This window comes from Colius striatus, chromosome 9 (assembly GCF_028858725.1).
Source record: "Colius striatus isolate bColStr4 chromosome 9, bColStr4.1.hap1, whole genome shotgun sequence".
Lineage (NCBI taxonomy): Eukaryota > Metazoa > Chordata > Aves > Coliiformes > Coliidae > Colius > Colius striatus.
The window spans coordinates 15,707,189-15,721,252 of NC_084767.1; the positions used below are offsets into that span (position 1 = coordinate 15,707,189).

General features: G+C 43.9%; 1 protein-coding gene across 4 annotated transcripts in view; it reads left to right on the plus strand.

The window, feature by feature from the left end:
• Positions 1-14,064, plus strand: part of KLHL3 (kelch like family member 3) — a 48,858-nt gene that overhangs the window by 18,388 nt on the left and 16,406 nt on the right. For 2 of the 4 annotated variants that reach the window (XM_062002476.1, XM_062002477.1), the window contains exons 5-7: positions 5,462-5,624; positions 8,546-8,655; positions 13,779-13,895. In XM_062002476.1, coding sequence (XP_061858460.1) covers positions 5,462-5,624; positions 8,546-8,655; positions 13,779-13,895 — 390 coding nt within the window. The remainder of the gene's footprint in view (positions 1-5,461; positions 5,625-8,545; positions 8,656-13,778; positions 13,896-14,064) is intronic. The other 2 variants (XM_062002478.1, XM_062002479.1) reach the window with 2 other exon arrangements.

A 14,064-nucleotide genomic window follows, 5' to 3' on the forward strand; every position in this document is an offset into this window, starting at 1 on the left:
GCAGCCTGTGCCAGGGCTCCCTCACTCTCACGGTGAAATAGTTTTTTCTTATGTTTAAGTGGAACTTTCATTGGAAAGTGGAACCTTTCATTGGAAAGGTTCATATCAGTGAAGGCAAACAACGTGAGCAACAAAATGTGAAGCTCCTCACAGTTTCGTGTTTGGATTAGCAATGTCAGTCTCGGGAAGCAGCGAGCAGGTTTGGTCCCTTGCATTGTCACACCCTCCTGCTGCACAGTTTTGTGTTGGCCATCCAGCTGGAAGGATCCTTCAGCAGTGCCTATCTGCATTTTTTCAGCAATGTTCCTTCACAATCTTGCTTGAGCATGGTGAGACTCACTTTTCCCCTGGGTATCTCCTGAGGTCTCCTATTGCAGTATCCTGGGCTCTGATTTTCTAGTAGAGCAAGGGTACATTTTTAAAGATGGGGTTTTTTGGTTTTAATTTTTTTTTTTTTTTTAGACTACTTCAGCAACTGGAAGAAGCAATTTCTGGGTATAGGTGCCAGAAACTACATAGAAACTACAAGTAAAGAGATTGTTAAATGATATTAACTGAACAGATGCAGCCAAGCTACCAAAACACATGAATAAATGAAAAGCAGTATTTTGTCAGTGAGCAAAGTAAAATTAGAGCAGAATTGAAATGAGAAGATGAGCAGTAAAGGTAACATGGAGTGCAGGAATGTTCTCAAGTGTGCTCGAATGCTGAGTAGTGCCCAGCAATTCACAATAAAAGCCTTTTTACAGTATTTTTGTTGTTTATTTCCTAACAAAAACCTGTAGTTTTTTGCTTTGATAGGCCTGGAAGTGAGGCTCTTTTTTCTGGTTTTTTTTTTCCTAAGCACATATTTTTGTAGCTGATTGTCATTTCATTACACAAAGTGTTTCTATGTAGTTGTTTGGGTTTTTTTAAGTACAGAAGAATGTGTGGTACAAAGGGCCAAGCCTCATCGTCTGTGTAGTGAATTAGTGGCGGAGCTCATGCAGTTTCTCCTTCATATATCTCCCAAGTGTGCAGGAAAGGAGATTTTCAGTCCACTCTAGCTCCATGAAGGAGAGCACTGAGCTCCTTTGGGAGCAAATACTCTCTCTTAACTCAGTTGAGGATACGTGGGCATAGAGCAGAGGAAGGATTTCTGTCTTCATTGCAATCATGTTGCAGTCTCAGGAAAATGCACCCTGGGATTTCTGTCCTCACTGCATCCTGTTGTTCTTCTGTTGCATCCCACTTCAAGGTTGGTTGTAAAGATTTATACACATGACAAAAAGACTCATTCATTCTAAGGTGGAGCTTGATAAATCTATTTGGAAGGAAGTTACTTTCTGTAAAAGAGAGGAAGACTGAAGTGAGTGATTTGGGGAAGTTCACAGATGCTTATGGACAGCCTTGGTTGGCTTCAGTGGAAACCACATGCACATGTGAGAGCACCCGACCTGCTGTTAAGCTGGCTGTTAAGACATAGCAGTTCCTTATGTTTTTCTGTTAGGTCTTGGTTTTGCAGCTGAGCTGGCTGCATTGCTCCTTTCTTTCCAGTGCTCATCAAACCTGCCCGCTCAGTGAAGAGTGGTGGGAGCAAAATCCAGCGATGGCAAAGAGGCTCAACATAATATCCTTGAGCAGGGCTGAGTGAAGAGAGGACGCTTCTCGTTCTCCTGGACAGTCCTGTGAAGACATCTGTGCCTCTGCTGTAGATAGTGAATATAGTCTCTTCAGTGTATGTCTTACTGATGACACTTTAATTACTTGTAGGAAGCCTGAGACTTACTCTCCCAATTAAGAAAGTCATTACCATTAAGATTGTCGTGATTTCCTGAGAAAAGTCCTGATTAACCTGATTTCACAATTAAATTCTTAGGAAAGGGGTACAGTGTAACCACATGTGTGGTGTGTCCTTGTGTACTGCCACAGTTTGAGACAGGGCTCATACAGAAAGAAAGAAATACGAAATCAGCTGTCTGGAGGAAATAAATAATGAAACTGTCAGCTTTGCAGACATAGTAATTGAAATAAAAAATGGCTTGAGGAAGGAGGGGAAAAAAAAAGCTTTGCTAGAAGCTGTAGCATTTCCCTTTCAGAAGTGTGCCTCTGCCACCTCAGCTCTCCCTAGGGGCACAGGACTTCACAACAAGAGTATCTGTGGCAGATGCAGCTTTGATGATAAGGGGGTGATAAGTGGGTCAGTTCATCTCCCTTCCTGCTGTTAACTCCAAAAGCTGCAACTATAGTAGGTGCAAGCTCAGGATGGGGCAGAACTCAGCTTTAGGAGGTGTAGTAAATCAAGGCTGTCTTCTTCTTAGGAGCAAAAGCTCCTTACTATGCATTGCCATCCTGGAGAACCTTGGTCAACAACAGGCCTGACTTCTCTGGAGTGTTACAGCAATTGAGTTGGGAGCCCATCCTAGGCCTGCAGAAAGTCTCTTGAGTTGGCTTAGTAGATAGAAAAGGATGTGGATGTGGCACCAAAGGACTGTGCTTTGTCTGATGGATGTGTCTCTGTATTTGTATCCCACTGTTTAATCAAGGCCTGGTATATCTGCTCTGTGTGGTGAAGCTGTAGAAGGTAGATCAAAAAGGAAGTTGCCAAGTGCTCCCCTGTTTTGTCTCTCCCCTCTATCCCTTGTCCTCATACCTGCTTCTGGAGAGGCACTGTGGCTCCCTGATCCTCTGCCTGGGCTACTTCACCCCAGGTGGAACATTTAAGTGTAAGTGCCATTGTTCACCCTCTGCACTGTCTGGTAGGAGTTGGGGAGTGATAAAGCCTAATTGCCTTCTTTGCACTGAAAAGCCTGAATATTCATTTAAAAGTGAATATTTAACCTGTCTTGCAAAGGCTGAATCTGCTTATTCCTCTGGTCATGAATTCCCCTGGGAGGGTGCTTGGGAAGCTGCCTCCCTGTTTGGGCAGGTGTGCAGTCCCAGCTGGGGCCTTGGATGTGCTGCTGAGGATTACAGCTGGTACTCTTCTTTGGCTTTCAATTTGACTAAATTGTCAAAGCTGCTTATAAGCTTTAATACATCCCCTGCCTTGGGGAAATGCTCCTCTTACAGTTTGGCAGAGGAGAAATGATGTAGGTTAACTTTTGGCCAAGGTTATCTGGGAGGCTGTGTCAGAGCAGGGAACTAACCCCAGTCTCAAGTCCAGCATTGATGCTCTGACTATCCAATGAACTTTATAGCAACAGAGAGCACTTTTGGCTGAAAGATATTTCTAGTTCAGAGGCATCAAAGGTTTATGAAAATATTTAATTGCACAAGCAGTTTTGTGTAAAGCTTGAGATTGGTACAGAGTCTGCAGAGCAGGAGAGAACATCTGGTGAACTAGATAGCTATGTCTAAAAATGTATGTGTACACAACCCATAGATGAGGTTCTGGACATGACTTTATAGAAATCAGTCATAATAACAGGTAATTTTGACATGGTTTCAAAAGATGATTGGGTTTTGGTATGGAGGCTGATCTAGTAGAGAAGCCAGTTCTTTGTCAATCCTTCACAGTGGTTGCAGTTTAAATATTAAGAGCCAAATCCAAACTTAAGTAAGTAACTTGCCTGGATGTTAATGCAGTTGCAGTTTGGTCCTGTTACATGTTTAGGCAGGGCATTTCCTCTTGTTATTTCTAAAGGAAACAGACTTTGTGCTAGCGGATATCCCTTGCTTGCTTTTCGCCTTCCCTGGTAAAAACAAGATGAGTGGTGAGACGTTAATCTGGGAAATAAGAAAGAGAAAATCCACTCATCTCTGGATAGGCTATTTATATTCTACTTCTGAGAAGCATTATGTGATGTAATTCTGTGGTTCTGTGATAGTGCCCCTTTCCTGATAACTGCAGTGGTGTAAGGCTCCTTCTATGCTGCCCTTTCAAGCTGGCATGAGGCTGTAATAACAGTACTGGGACATTCAGAAGAGTGTAGCAAGTGGATATTGGTAGTGAGTACCTTCTGTTTTAGAGGCAGTATCCCAAAAAAACTTGAGGTAAGCAGCCTATCTGCATGCACACCGTTTAGATGGGGGATGCATGGAGGAAGCTCTGGCTGGTGTATGGCCAGAGTTGGTTTGCAGGGAGTCTGACTTCTTTGCCCACAGCCCTTATGCAGATCAGGTGCTTGCCTTTCTGCTGATATATGGAGATGGTTCAGCTAGATAGAAAGTGCCAGTTCACAGCTAGGTTTCAAAAATGTAAGAGCATTGTTACCTTGATTTAATCAAGACCACAAACTAATCTTGACCTGGCATCAAGAAGCTTGAGCCAAAACTGGCTCCTGACTTAACTGATGGAATTTTTTATTGTTGCCTGTTGGGGCAGCTGCTGGGCAGCAGTCAGACACTCCACAGCTGGGCTGGAGCTGGAATGCAGCAGGGCTTAGAAAAGACAGTTTGTGAGTGTCCTGCCCTGATGCAGAACAGGACTGTGGGAGTAGGTGGGCAGGCACAGGGAAGGTGCATTTTTTTCCCCTTCTCTGCCATTGAGATCCAGGAAGGTGAATGCTGTTAACCTATTTGTTTTGTTAACAGCTCTTTGGGGGTTTTCTTGGTCGGAAATCCATGCTCAGATGGTGAGCACAGATGCCAGGTTGGAAGGATGTGTGAAGCTGCCAGAACTATGGAAGAGCTGGGATAAGACAAGTCTGCAGTTGCTGTAGGACATAAGCAAGGAAATAGCTGATGTCACAGGCTGCAACATCCCAACTCGTTTCATTTTGTACTTCCTGTCCCACTCATTGGCCTCAAAGGTGTTTTTTTTTTTTCCCCATCAAATGTCACATTCCCAATCTACTTCAGTCTTGCTTTTCTGCACTCATTTGTGTAGGTACAAAGTGGTACCTCATTTTCAGGTGCAATCGTGAACCACAAGTGTCCACAGCATTTTTGTGTGAGTGAAAATAAGGGCTGTTGATTTGAATAGTTGGCCTTGTGTTTCCTGAGAGCCTTGCTCTCACCAAAACCTTCTTGAGCCTCTATGAACACCCTCTCTTATGCAGCAGTTGGGGCACCCTTCTCACAAGCCAATATGGCTTTTGCTGGAATAAGGAAGTTGAATATATCATGAGTAGTGCTGGGCTGCTATGGGCTTTGAATGTGATGATAATGTGTTTAAATCATATAAAGCTCTCAGGGGTGATGGCAAGTAGAAATCTTTGTGCAGGACTTTCTTACAGCAAATCCAAAAATTCAGATGCATCTGTGGTGGTTTGCATTTTGTCCTCCCTTTACCTGTCTTGAGATCTTATGTGGAGAAGATATGAGGAGAATAACTCTATCAGCCCAGGTTGGGATAGTTGTTTCCATCTCTCAGAGCATGGATGGAATCGTCTGTGTATGGATGGTGTTAAAACCTCAACATTCTCACACCCCACAGGGATGTGTCCTCATCTGAAGGAGGAATTGCATCTAATTTTTGCAAGCTGTGAATCAAACTTGCTTTATTGCTATTTCCAATTCCCCTTTCTTGCTTTTGCAGGTTTTGTTGCCAGCTGCTAGTTTATTGCAATTGATGGATGTTAGAAAAAACTGCTGTGACTTCCTTCAGTCCCAGCTGCATCCCACGAACTGCCTTGGGATCCGAGCTTTTGCCGACGTGCACGCTTGTACGGAGCTGCTGCAGCAGGCAAATGCCTACGCAGGTGAGGGAAGGCCTGTCTGTCTATTGAAGTAAACTTGCCTCCAGGTACAGCAACTCATAAGTTGAGCAAGATCAGCACGTCCTGGTTGGTCTCTTCATGCTTCTAGTATTAGAGCAGGGAAGGGAATACTTGGCTGGGTTTTAGGCTTTCTGTGATGCTGCAAATTGCAAACTGAGGTTTGGTTGCAAGGGAACACCTAAGGGGGTAAAAATACCTAACCCTTTGGATCCCAGCCTGTGAAATGGTTTCTTAGTATGTTCCTGGTAAACCCTGTGGCTGCCTGTTCAACAGCAGAGAGTTGGTATGCTAGTGTCCTCTCTGTGCACGCTGCCCAGTGAAAGAAGTAGGCAATGCTGGGATTTGTACGTTCTAGCAATAAATGGCACAGAGCAAAATGAAATCTTGTGGATGGGAGAGAGAACACTCAGCTAAAGCTGTCATGCAGGTTGAGCCTCTGATCTGTAGAGCAGTGGCCACTTACCCCAAGGGTGGATAGATTCCTGTTTCCTTGAGAGTTTTGTTGTAAGCGCAAAGCTGTTCCAAGCAGTCTCCTGCTCTTCACCCCCCAGCGCTTTCTAGTCTCCTCCAGCAAAGTTGCCCTTGACCTCTGCTTGGGAGAAGTGGGTCCTTTACTCAGTTTGTTTTTCTGCTCTTCTGCCTATTTGTGTAGGGAGAAAAATACACCTGCTATCTCCCAGAGCACCTGCTCTGTCCTGCAGTGTTTTCCTTGGTATGATTTTGTCCTTAATTGGGACCATAAGCAGGCTCAGTGGAATAAAACTGTGCCCACCAAGTCCTCCCCTATTATCCTGCAAATAAAAGTAAAACCTTTTCAGCTGCTGTGGCTTGTATTATCCCCTGGAGGAAAAGGTACCCTGGAAGGAATGGTTAATTGTATAAAGGCTTGCTTGTAATATCTCATTATCCTTGCTTCCAGGCCCTGTTTAATCTTTAACCCAACAAGCAGTGCATTCACTGTATATTTATTTGGTTGTTCGGCAATTAGAAAGTCTGCTTTGTTGTTTTATTGGCCTTCGTAAGTCCCAGTTAGTACAACAGCCCATGTAATGTTAATGGAACTCCATTAATAAAGACGCCATTAAAATTCTTTTCACTATGTTGTTTATGTAACAGTGTTAAACCAAGACCGAAGTCCCCAAGCTCAAGAGTTTGTGTGCATGAGCTCAGTTACTTGAGAAATGCTTAGTTCTGGCCAATGGATAACTTTAGTAGTTGGAGAAGCCTTCTTGATGCAGGCACAAGTCACTTTATTAAAATCAGTACATGTTTTTACTTGCTTCTAAGTAATAACAAGAGATCAAATACCTTCCTGCTGCCAGATGCCAGTCCAGAATGAATAGGAGATTGTGTCCAGAAGTCAGAATGCATTCAGTTTATTGTGTGGGGAGTGTTTCCTGCCTCTCGAGTATTTAAGACCAGAGAGAGTTCATTGGATCTTGATTGTGATTTCCAGCATAACAGAGTATTAAACTTTATCCAGATACTGCTATTTTTAGTCAGAGCCTTTAGCTTAGCTGTGGTGGTTTGGTCCTTGTTTCAACCAAGTAACGCTAGTGGTTGGTAAGTGCCCTCTGCAGCACCAGCATTAGTGAAGAGTTTTTCAGGTGTGATCTCCAAGGAACTCCTCTCTGGAAATTATGCCATTTTATGTCCCTGTGGTGCTGCTTTTTGGCAGACAAAACTCTTTGCACTTGTGAAAACTAGAGGCAGATCTTGCTGTGGAGGGAGCTCTTGGGATATGTGTGGGTTTACAAGCTCTAATCTTTTAGCTTTGAGAAAGTGCTATCTCAGATAAAGTATCTGAGATTAATGTTGCTGTATTTCAACCAAAGATAAATGGGACTGGGGAACTGGTAGGTGAGATTAAAGTGGCATGTATATGTAACAAATGCATGCAAAACTGAAATTGTCTGCAACTAACTAACATGGTTTTGACCTAGAAATAATTTTTTAGCAAGTAATTCTTTCCTTGTGCTCTTTGGCTAGATGTCAAGCCTGACAGATTTGATGATCCTATTTGGATCTGTACTGCATCAGTCTCATAATTCCTTCAGTTTGGGATTATAAGCCATGATGTCTATTTTGTCTTCAGGAGGTTCCCAAAATTGCAACATGAGGGATTTGGAGGCAAAAAGGGAGACAAAATAATTTGTTCAATTGCAGACTTCAGTGGAAAGGGGCAAAGCTGCTGGGAAACATGGGTGCTGAGTGTTTGGAGCAGGGGAAAGGTTAATGTACACATTTTGGGGAAAAATGTAAAAGGTGGAAGGAGAGGAGACCTGATCCCCTGTGTGTGCATGGGATGAGGATCCCCCTTGTCCATCTGTCCATGTTCCCCCTCGTACAGATCCGGCTAGATGTTCTGAGATCCCTCACTATTTGCTGCTGAGCATATGCAACAAAATGATTGGCTGATTCATGTTAAAGATGGGCTTTCCTTTGGATGTCTACAAATACCAAGGTCTCTTTCTGGAGTCTCTCATCCAGATATGAAGCAGATCTGATTCTGTCTAGTTGTTGAAGTGGGTAAGAACTGAGTCTCGAGGTGGCCAGGCTATTTACTATTTTAGAAAGGCATTGGCACTTTTCTCAATTGCCACTTCTAATCATACTTGCCACTGGAAGGTACTTTGGGGCTTTGCAGAAAGTTAAGTTCCCATTTAGTGTCATTTCTGAAAGTGTCTAGTGGGGCTTGTTTTACTTGAAATAACACCAAATTCCCTTAGCCTGCTCCAAGACCGTTTTCTGTTTCTGTTCTGTCATGCAGCTGCAGTGTGTTGTTTGTCTTGTGTGCTCAGAGCTGTAATGAAAGCAGCTCTCTGAGTGCTGTAGTCTTTCCATTGACTTGAAGCATGGATTTCATTCTAATTTTCTGTTCCCCCTTTTTGTTTGTTGAACAGAGCAGCACTTTCCTGAGGTGATGCTAGGAGAAGAATTTCTTAGCCTTAGTCTGGACCAGGTTTGCAGTTTAATATCAAGTGACAAGCTCACAGTCTCCTCTGAAGAAAAGGTATAGTAAATTGTATAGCAACAGTGAATGTAAGAATGCTGGAATGTTTCTAGACCTTACATCAGGAACTTCTCATGTTGTGTTCTTAAAGGACCGTTCCAACAGTGATCATGTGGAAAAGAAAATGAAAAATAATGCGAATCCTGAAAACACATGAAAATGACCTTCACTTGGTTGTTCTTTGCAGGAAGTAGTGATCCTCAGATCCCTATCACTTCCAAGAGCCCTGGGGGCCAGAGCTGAATACCTTACCTCTCTGGAAAACTAGGAACCTTGTATCAGCTGTTGCATAAAACTCTTATTGCCTGCTGTAAAACCTCAAAAAAAGGTGAACTTCACTAGGCCAGGGAGGAGAATTGGCTTCTGTTGCATGTCAGACTGAACAACTAAAGGAAGCTTGCAACCAAAAGAAGGAAGAAAATGCTTCTAATGGAGGAGGAGGGAAAAAGGCACTGGTTGATGTTGTTTTGTGGTTGAAATATTCAGCACGTCTTTTGTAGTCTGTAGTCCTGGGAAGGAAAGTGACTGATAGTTACAATATTTGGTGAACACCAAGTCTGGTCTCTTTCTCTGGTGTGGGCTTCTTGGATCACCCACAACAGGTTTCTGGGGAGAGATCTGTTCCTCGAGTCCTTCAGCTCACCTGTGAATTGTCACTGTGGGGAGACAGACACTTGGGGGAGGGTAGAGGAGAGAGCTTGAGGGTGATGTGGCTCGTGACTTCAGGACCCTTTTTGAATGGCTGTGTTTTGGCAGCTCGCAGCACAATCACTTTGCAAGAGCTGAGCAGCCTGCAAAGCGAAGTGCAAGTTTAGTAAGTTAGTTTTTTTGTTCCAGTCCTATGCAGCATTGTGAAAAAGCTCTTATTGGCTTTGTGCCCAGAGAAATCAAAGTGTTCCCTCCATCCTTCTCCTGTCTCAGCTTTATTCAATCAAAACTAGTATTTCTGTAGCTGATTGTAAAACCTGAGAATGCAAGGCAGTGGAAGGAAATGTAAGCATAAGCTGCATGTTGAAAACAACAGACATGAATAAAAGGAGAAAGGCAGAGAATGGGATTGGAACATAAACACAAAATATGTGTATCTCGAGTCCAAAGAAATGCTGAAAATTAAGGACAGACTCATAGGCTGCTGTTTTATGATAGCTTTGTGACAGACAAGCAGTTTTCCTGACCTTTATTCTTTTTATCTGCTAATGTATGAGATATAAATATGCAATAGGTATGTATGTCTATATATACACACATATATCTGTGCATATGTGTGTGCACATAGAATCACAGAATGGTAGGGGTTGGAAGGGACCTTTAGAGATCATCTAGTCCAACCTCCCTGCAGAAGCAGGTTCACCTAGATCAGGTCACATAGGAATGTGTCCAGGTGGGTCTTGAAGACCTCCAAGGAAGGAGACTACACCCTCCCTGGGCAGCCTGTGCCAGGGCTCCCTCACCTGAACAGTGAAATAGTTTTATCTTATGTTTAAATGGAACCTTTTGTGTTCCAGCTTCATCCTGTTAACCCTTATTTCCATCTTGGGCTTATTGGGAAGTGTTACAGCTGAGTCCTGCCAGAGCTGGGAGATTACAAGGGCAGGAAGGGGAGTATTGTCCTTACAGTGCTTCAAGGCACGTGTGCCCAAGCACTTGTGTGTTCCCTGCTTCCTTTGCCACCACACAACTAATATCAACTGGCCTAAGAAAGTATATTCTTATCTCCACAAATTTTGGCATACTTTTATCCCAAGGCCATCAGGACTAAAACAAATTGTCTGCTACCACAAAAATCGATTTTAATTGTAAAATGATGACAGTGTTTCCCTGTTACTCCAAGATTATCCTCCTTTCTCTCCCTCTCCCTCATTCTTTTGCTGGCTGCTGCTTTTGCTCAGGCCCTTTCGGCCTAGGGCAAAGGTTTATTTTGGTCTCTGCCTGCTCTTTTTGCTATAACTGAGTACTCTAAAGGCAGTTGTACCAATGCTTTCTGTACCTGACCTAGTTATAACAGTGTATGAAAACAAGAAAGAAGTATTAAAAAATCATGTTTATTAATATTTACTAATGATGTGTGAAAGGGAGGGGTTTCCAGCCCTTGGGAAAGGGCTCTTGCCAGCTCAGAACAGTGACATTTCAAAAAAGATTAGGATTTTTGGATTGGGACTTTGCCTCAGATTCCAGAAACTAATTCATCGTCTCGTGCTGTTAACATGCAATAGAAGCTGGTGCACGGTTTGGTTCTTGCTCCTGGGAGTATCTAACAACTGAATTTTTGGCTGAAGAGACAGGGAAAGTGTCTGGGCTTGCTCTTTGCCTAGGTCGTGTGCAGAAAAGAGGATATTCCAGGCTCTTATCCTTCTGCTCCAGACTGGGAAATCTGCTTCTCCCAAGCTGGGGATTGCTCCTACAGCCATGCAGGTGCCAGCCGCTGACTCAGCCCGTGCCTCTGCTCTAAATAAAGCTGTGTGGGTAACAGCTTGGTTTCATCATGCCCCGGCAGCAGGTCGCGCGTGGCTGGAAAAACCCTTCTCCCGGGGCAGCTGCCACTCGGCTCTGCAGCGGGCACGGCAGCAGTGGAAACAGATGTGGCCTTTAAATAGAGATATTGCTGTCTTGGATTAAGGTTTTTTTCTCCTTCTCATAAAATGAGGAATTGGAGCCAACAGAAGGTGCCAGAATCTGATTGTTTTAAAAAAAAATCTGTTCTTTTTAGAGTAGGCACAGGAGGGTGGCATCAGTGTATGCCGACCTCAGGAGCATTGTCCAGCACTGAGGAAGCAGGTTATTCCTTGTGCACATTTGTTTTACCTTCCTTCGAGACTTGTTCACTGCCATCTTGATCTGTAGCTGGGTATGTCTTGGTCTTGTGACCTGCTCCGTAGCTCAGCATTTGTGCAGAAGAGGTTAATGAAAAGCATGTTTGGCTAAACATTTGCTTTATACTTCTTCCACGCTCATTTGCAATGAAAAATACCACAACCTAGTTTCTGCTTCAAAGGCTTTGTAGCCTAAGTGAAATAGTTTCATAGAAGCACAGAATGGTAGGGTGGGAAGGGACCTTTAGAGATCATCTAGTCCAACCTCCCTGCAGAAGCAGGTTCACCTAGATCAGGTTGCATAGGAACATGTCCAGGTGGGTCTTGAAGACCTCCAAGGAAGGAGACTCCACAACCCCTCTGGGCAGCCTGTGCCAGTGTGTTAGTTTTTATATTAAAATACCTCAGGGTCCTGCAGTGGTTGTTTTCCTCTGCGTTTGCTGGGGTTTGATTACATGGCTCCTTGTTGCGATGCTTAAATGCTCAACGCAGTGTCCTGAATTCCAAATGGGTCAGCAGGAGCGTTTGTTGGCAGCTGCTTTACTGCTTTTTTTTTTAAATAGAATAATTTCATTTGGAAAATACCTTTGAGATAGAGTCCAACCGCACCCCTCACGCTGCCAAGCTCACCACTAGCCCCTGTCCCTCAGCACCTCATGTATCTTTTCAATATCTCCAGGGATGGTGACTCCATCACCTCCCTGGGCCAGGGTCTTAACAACTTTCTCAATGAAAAAGTTCTTCCTAATATGCAATCTGTACCTCCCCTGGCACAACCCAAGGCCTCTTGTCCTATCATTCATTACTTGAGAGACCAACCCCCACAGTTATGCTTCAGTGTATAGTTTAACTTAAGATGAAGAAAGTACTTTCTGTTCTACCTTTGCTTTGTGGGAGGACACATCTGCCAGTCCCTGCTGCAAATGCATTTTTCATCAACAATTGGGGACTGAGGGATGGTGCCCTCTGTCCTAGTTGATTTTGTCAAATTAGTGACCTTGGACCAAACGAAATGGTTTTTTGGGGTGTGATGGAGAGAGAGAAAGACAGAGAGAGAGAGAGAGAGAGAGAGAGAGAGAGTGAGAGGGAAAGAGAGAAAGAGAGAGGGAAGGAGAGAAAGAATCTCTACTAATTGGCCTGACCATTTATTCAGCGGCCCTGGAGGGGCACTGCAACCAAGGGCACTTGCTGAGTGGGCTGGGGTCAAGGGCCTGTGATGCTTTTTGTGGGGGGAAGCACAGGATGACTGGAGTGGGTGGGAGAGGGCTATGCTCAGCCTCCCGTGAGTAACCAGGTAGCCAGAGCACCTGAGGAATTTTTCCTGTAGATGTGAGTTAAAGGTCAGCATTTAATTCCAACGCTGTTAGGAAACTTGGCTGCAAGGACCCAGATCCTGCTGTGCATCATCTGAGACTGCACCAGCCACTCTCCGTGCCTTTACCCAAGGTTTCAGGAAGCCTTTCCCTTTTCTGCTGACACATTTAGGCTTTTCTTCTGGGAGGAGTGAGGCTTGCAGTTATATAAGCACATGCATATTCATGCAGGAGCCCACATAGTAGGACGCTTCTGCCGTGTCTGTTTGTCACACAGAGCTCTGCGTGGCTCCTGCTGCATGGGGTTGTTTATGAGCAGTTTGTCACGGAGCCCAGGTTTGGATGCTTATCTGAACCGGTTGGATCTGGGAGTAAAACTAGATTTTAGTTCAGATCAGAAGTCTATTGTGCCCTTTGTTTCCTAGCTGGAGTATGTGAGTGTTTTCAGCAGGGAAATGCAGGCAGTGCAGAGGCTCTGTGCCCGCAGACAGGGCTTTTTCTGCATGTGGGGTGAACTTCCCGCGAAGATTTGTTTTTTTTTGGTGGGGGGCAGACACAGATCTGGTGCAGTGATTAAATATGATGGTGAGTGCAGTGACTTACACTATGGCCAGACTCCTTTAGGAGGGGAGATCTCTGTTATCAGGAGTAATCTTTGTGGCTCATTTCATGGATAATGATCAGTGCAAATGCCAGCAGGCTACTTAAGTTTCCTGGCTGCTTTCCAGTACTAATGGTCAATAGGTGTATGATGGTCCTGGACACACTTAGCTTTGAGACTGATACAGCACATGTAGATGTAAAGTTGTTTATTAGTATGCATGGTCAGCTCACCTCTTTGCTGCCATGGTGCTTGTGCTTTGTGCATAGTCACTTTAATTGGATTGATAGAAATCTTGCACCTCCTTTCTTCAAGGCTGTAAAAATTGTAATGATTTTGGGTAGGTGACTGTGCAAACCAGCTCTCTCTTCTCTGTTTAATTGTACTTTATCTGTGTAGGTCTTTGAAGCAGTTATTTCTTGGATAAATTATGAGAAGGAATCTCGCTTAGAGCACATGGCTAAACTGATGGAACATGTTCGCCTACCCCTTTTGCCCAGAGATTATCTTGTACAGGTTAGTCTGCATATAAATAATTCATACTTACACTTAAGCTGCTGGTGGCTCCTTAACCAATGGCTTGACTGTTTGTGTCTGAAATGTCACTGAGTCTGTAAAGAGAGAAATAAAAGATAAAACTGGGTAGATTCTGAAATCCATGTGTGTGTGCAGAAACCTTCCTGTA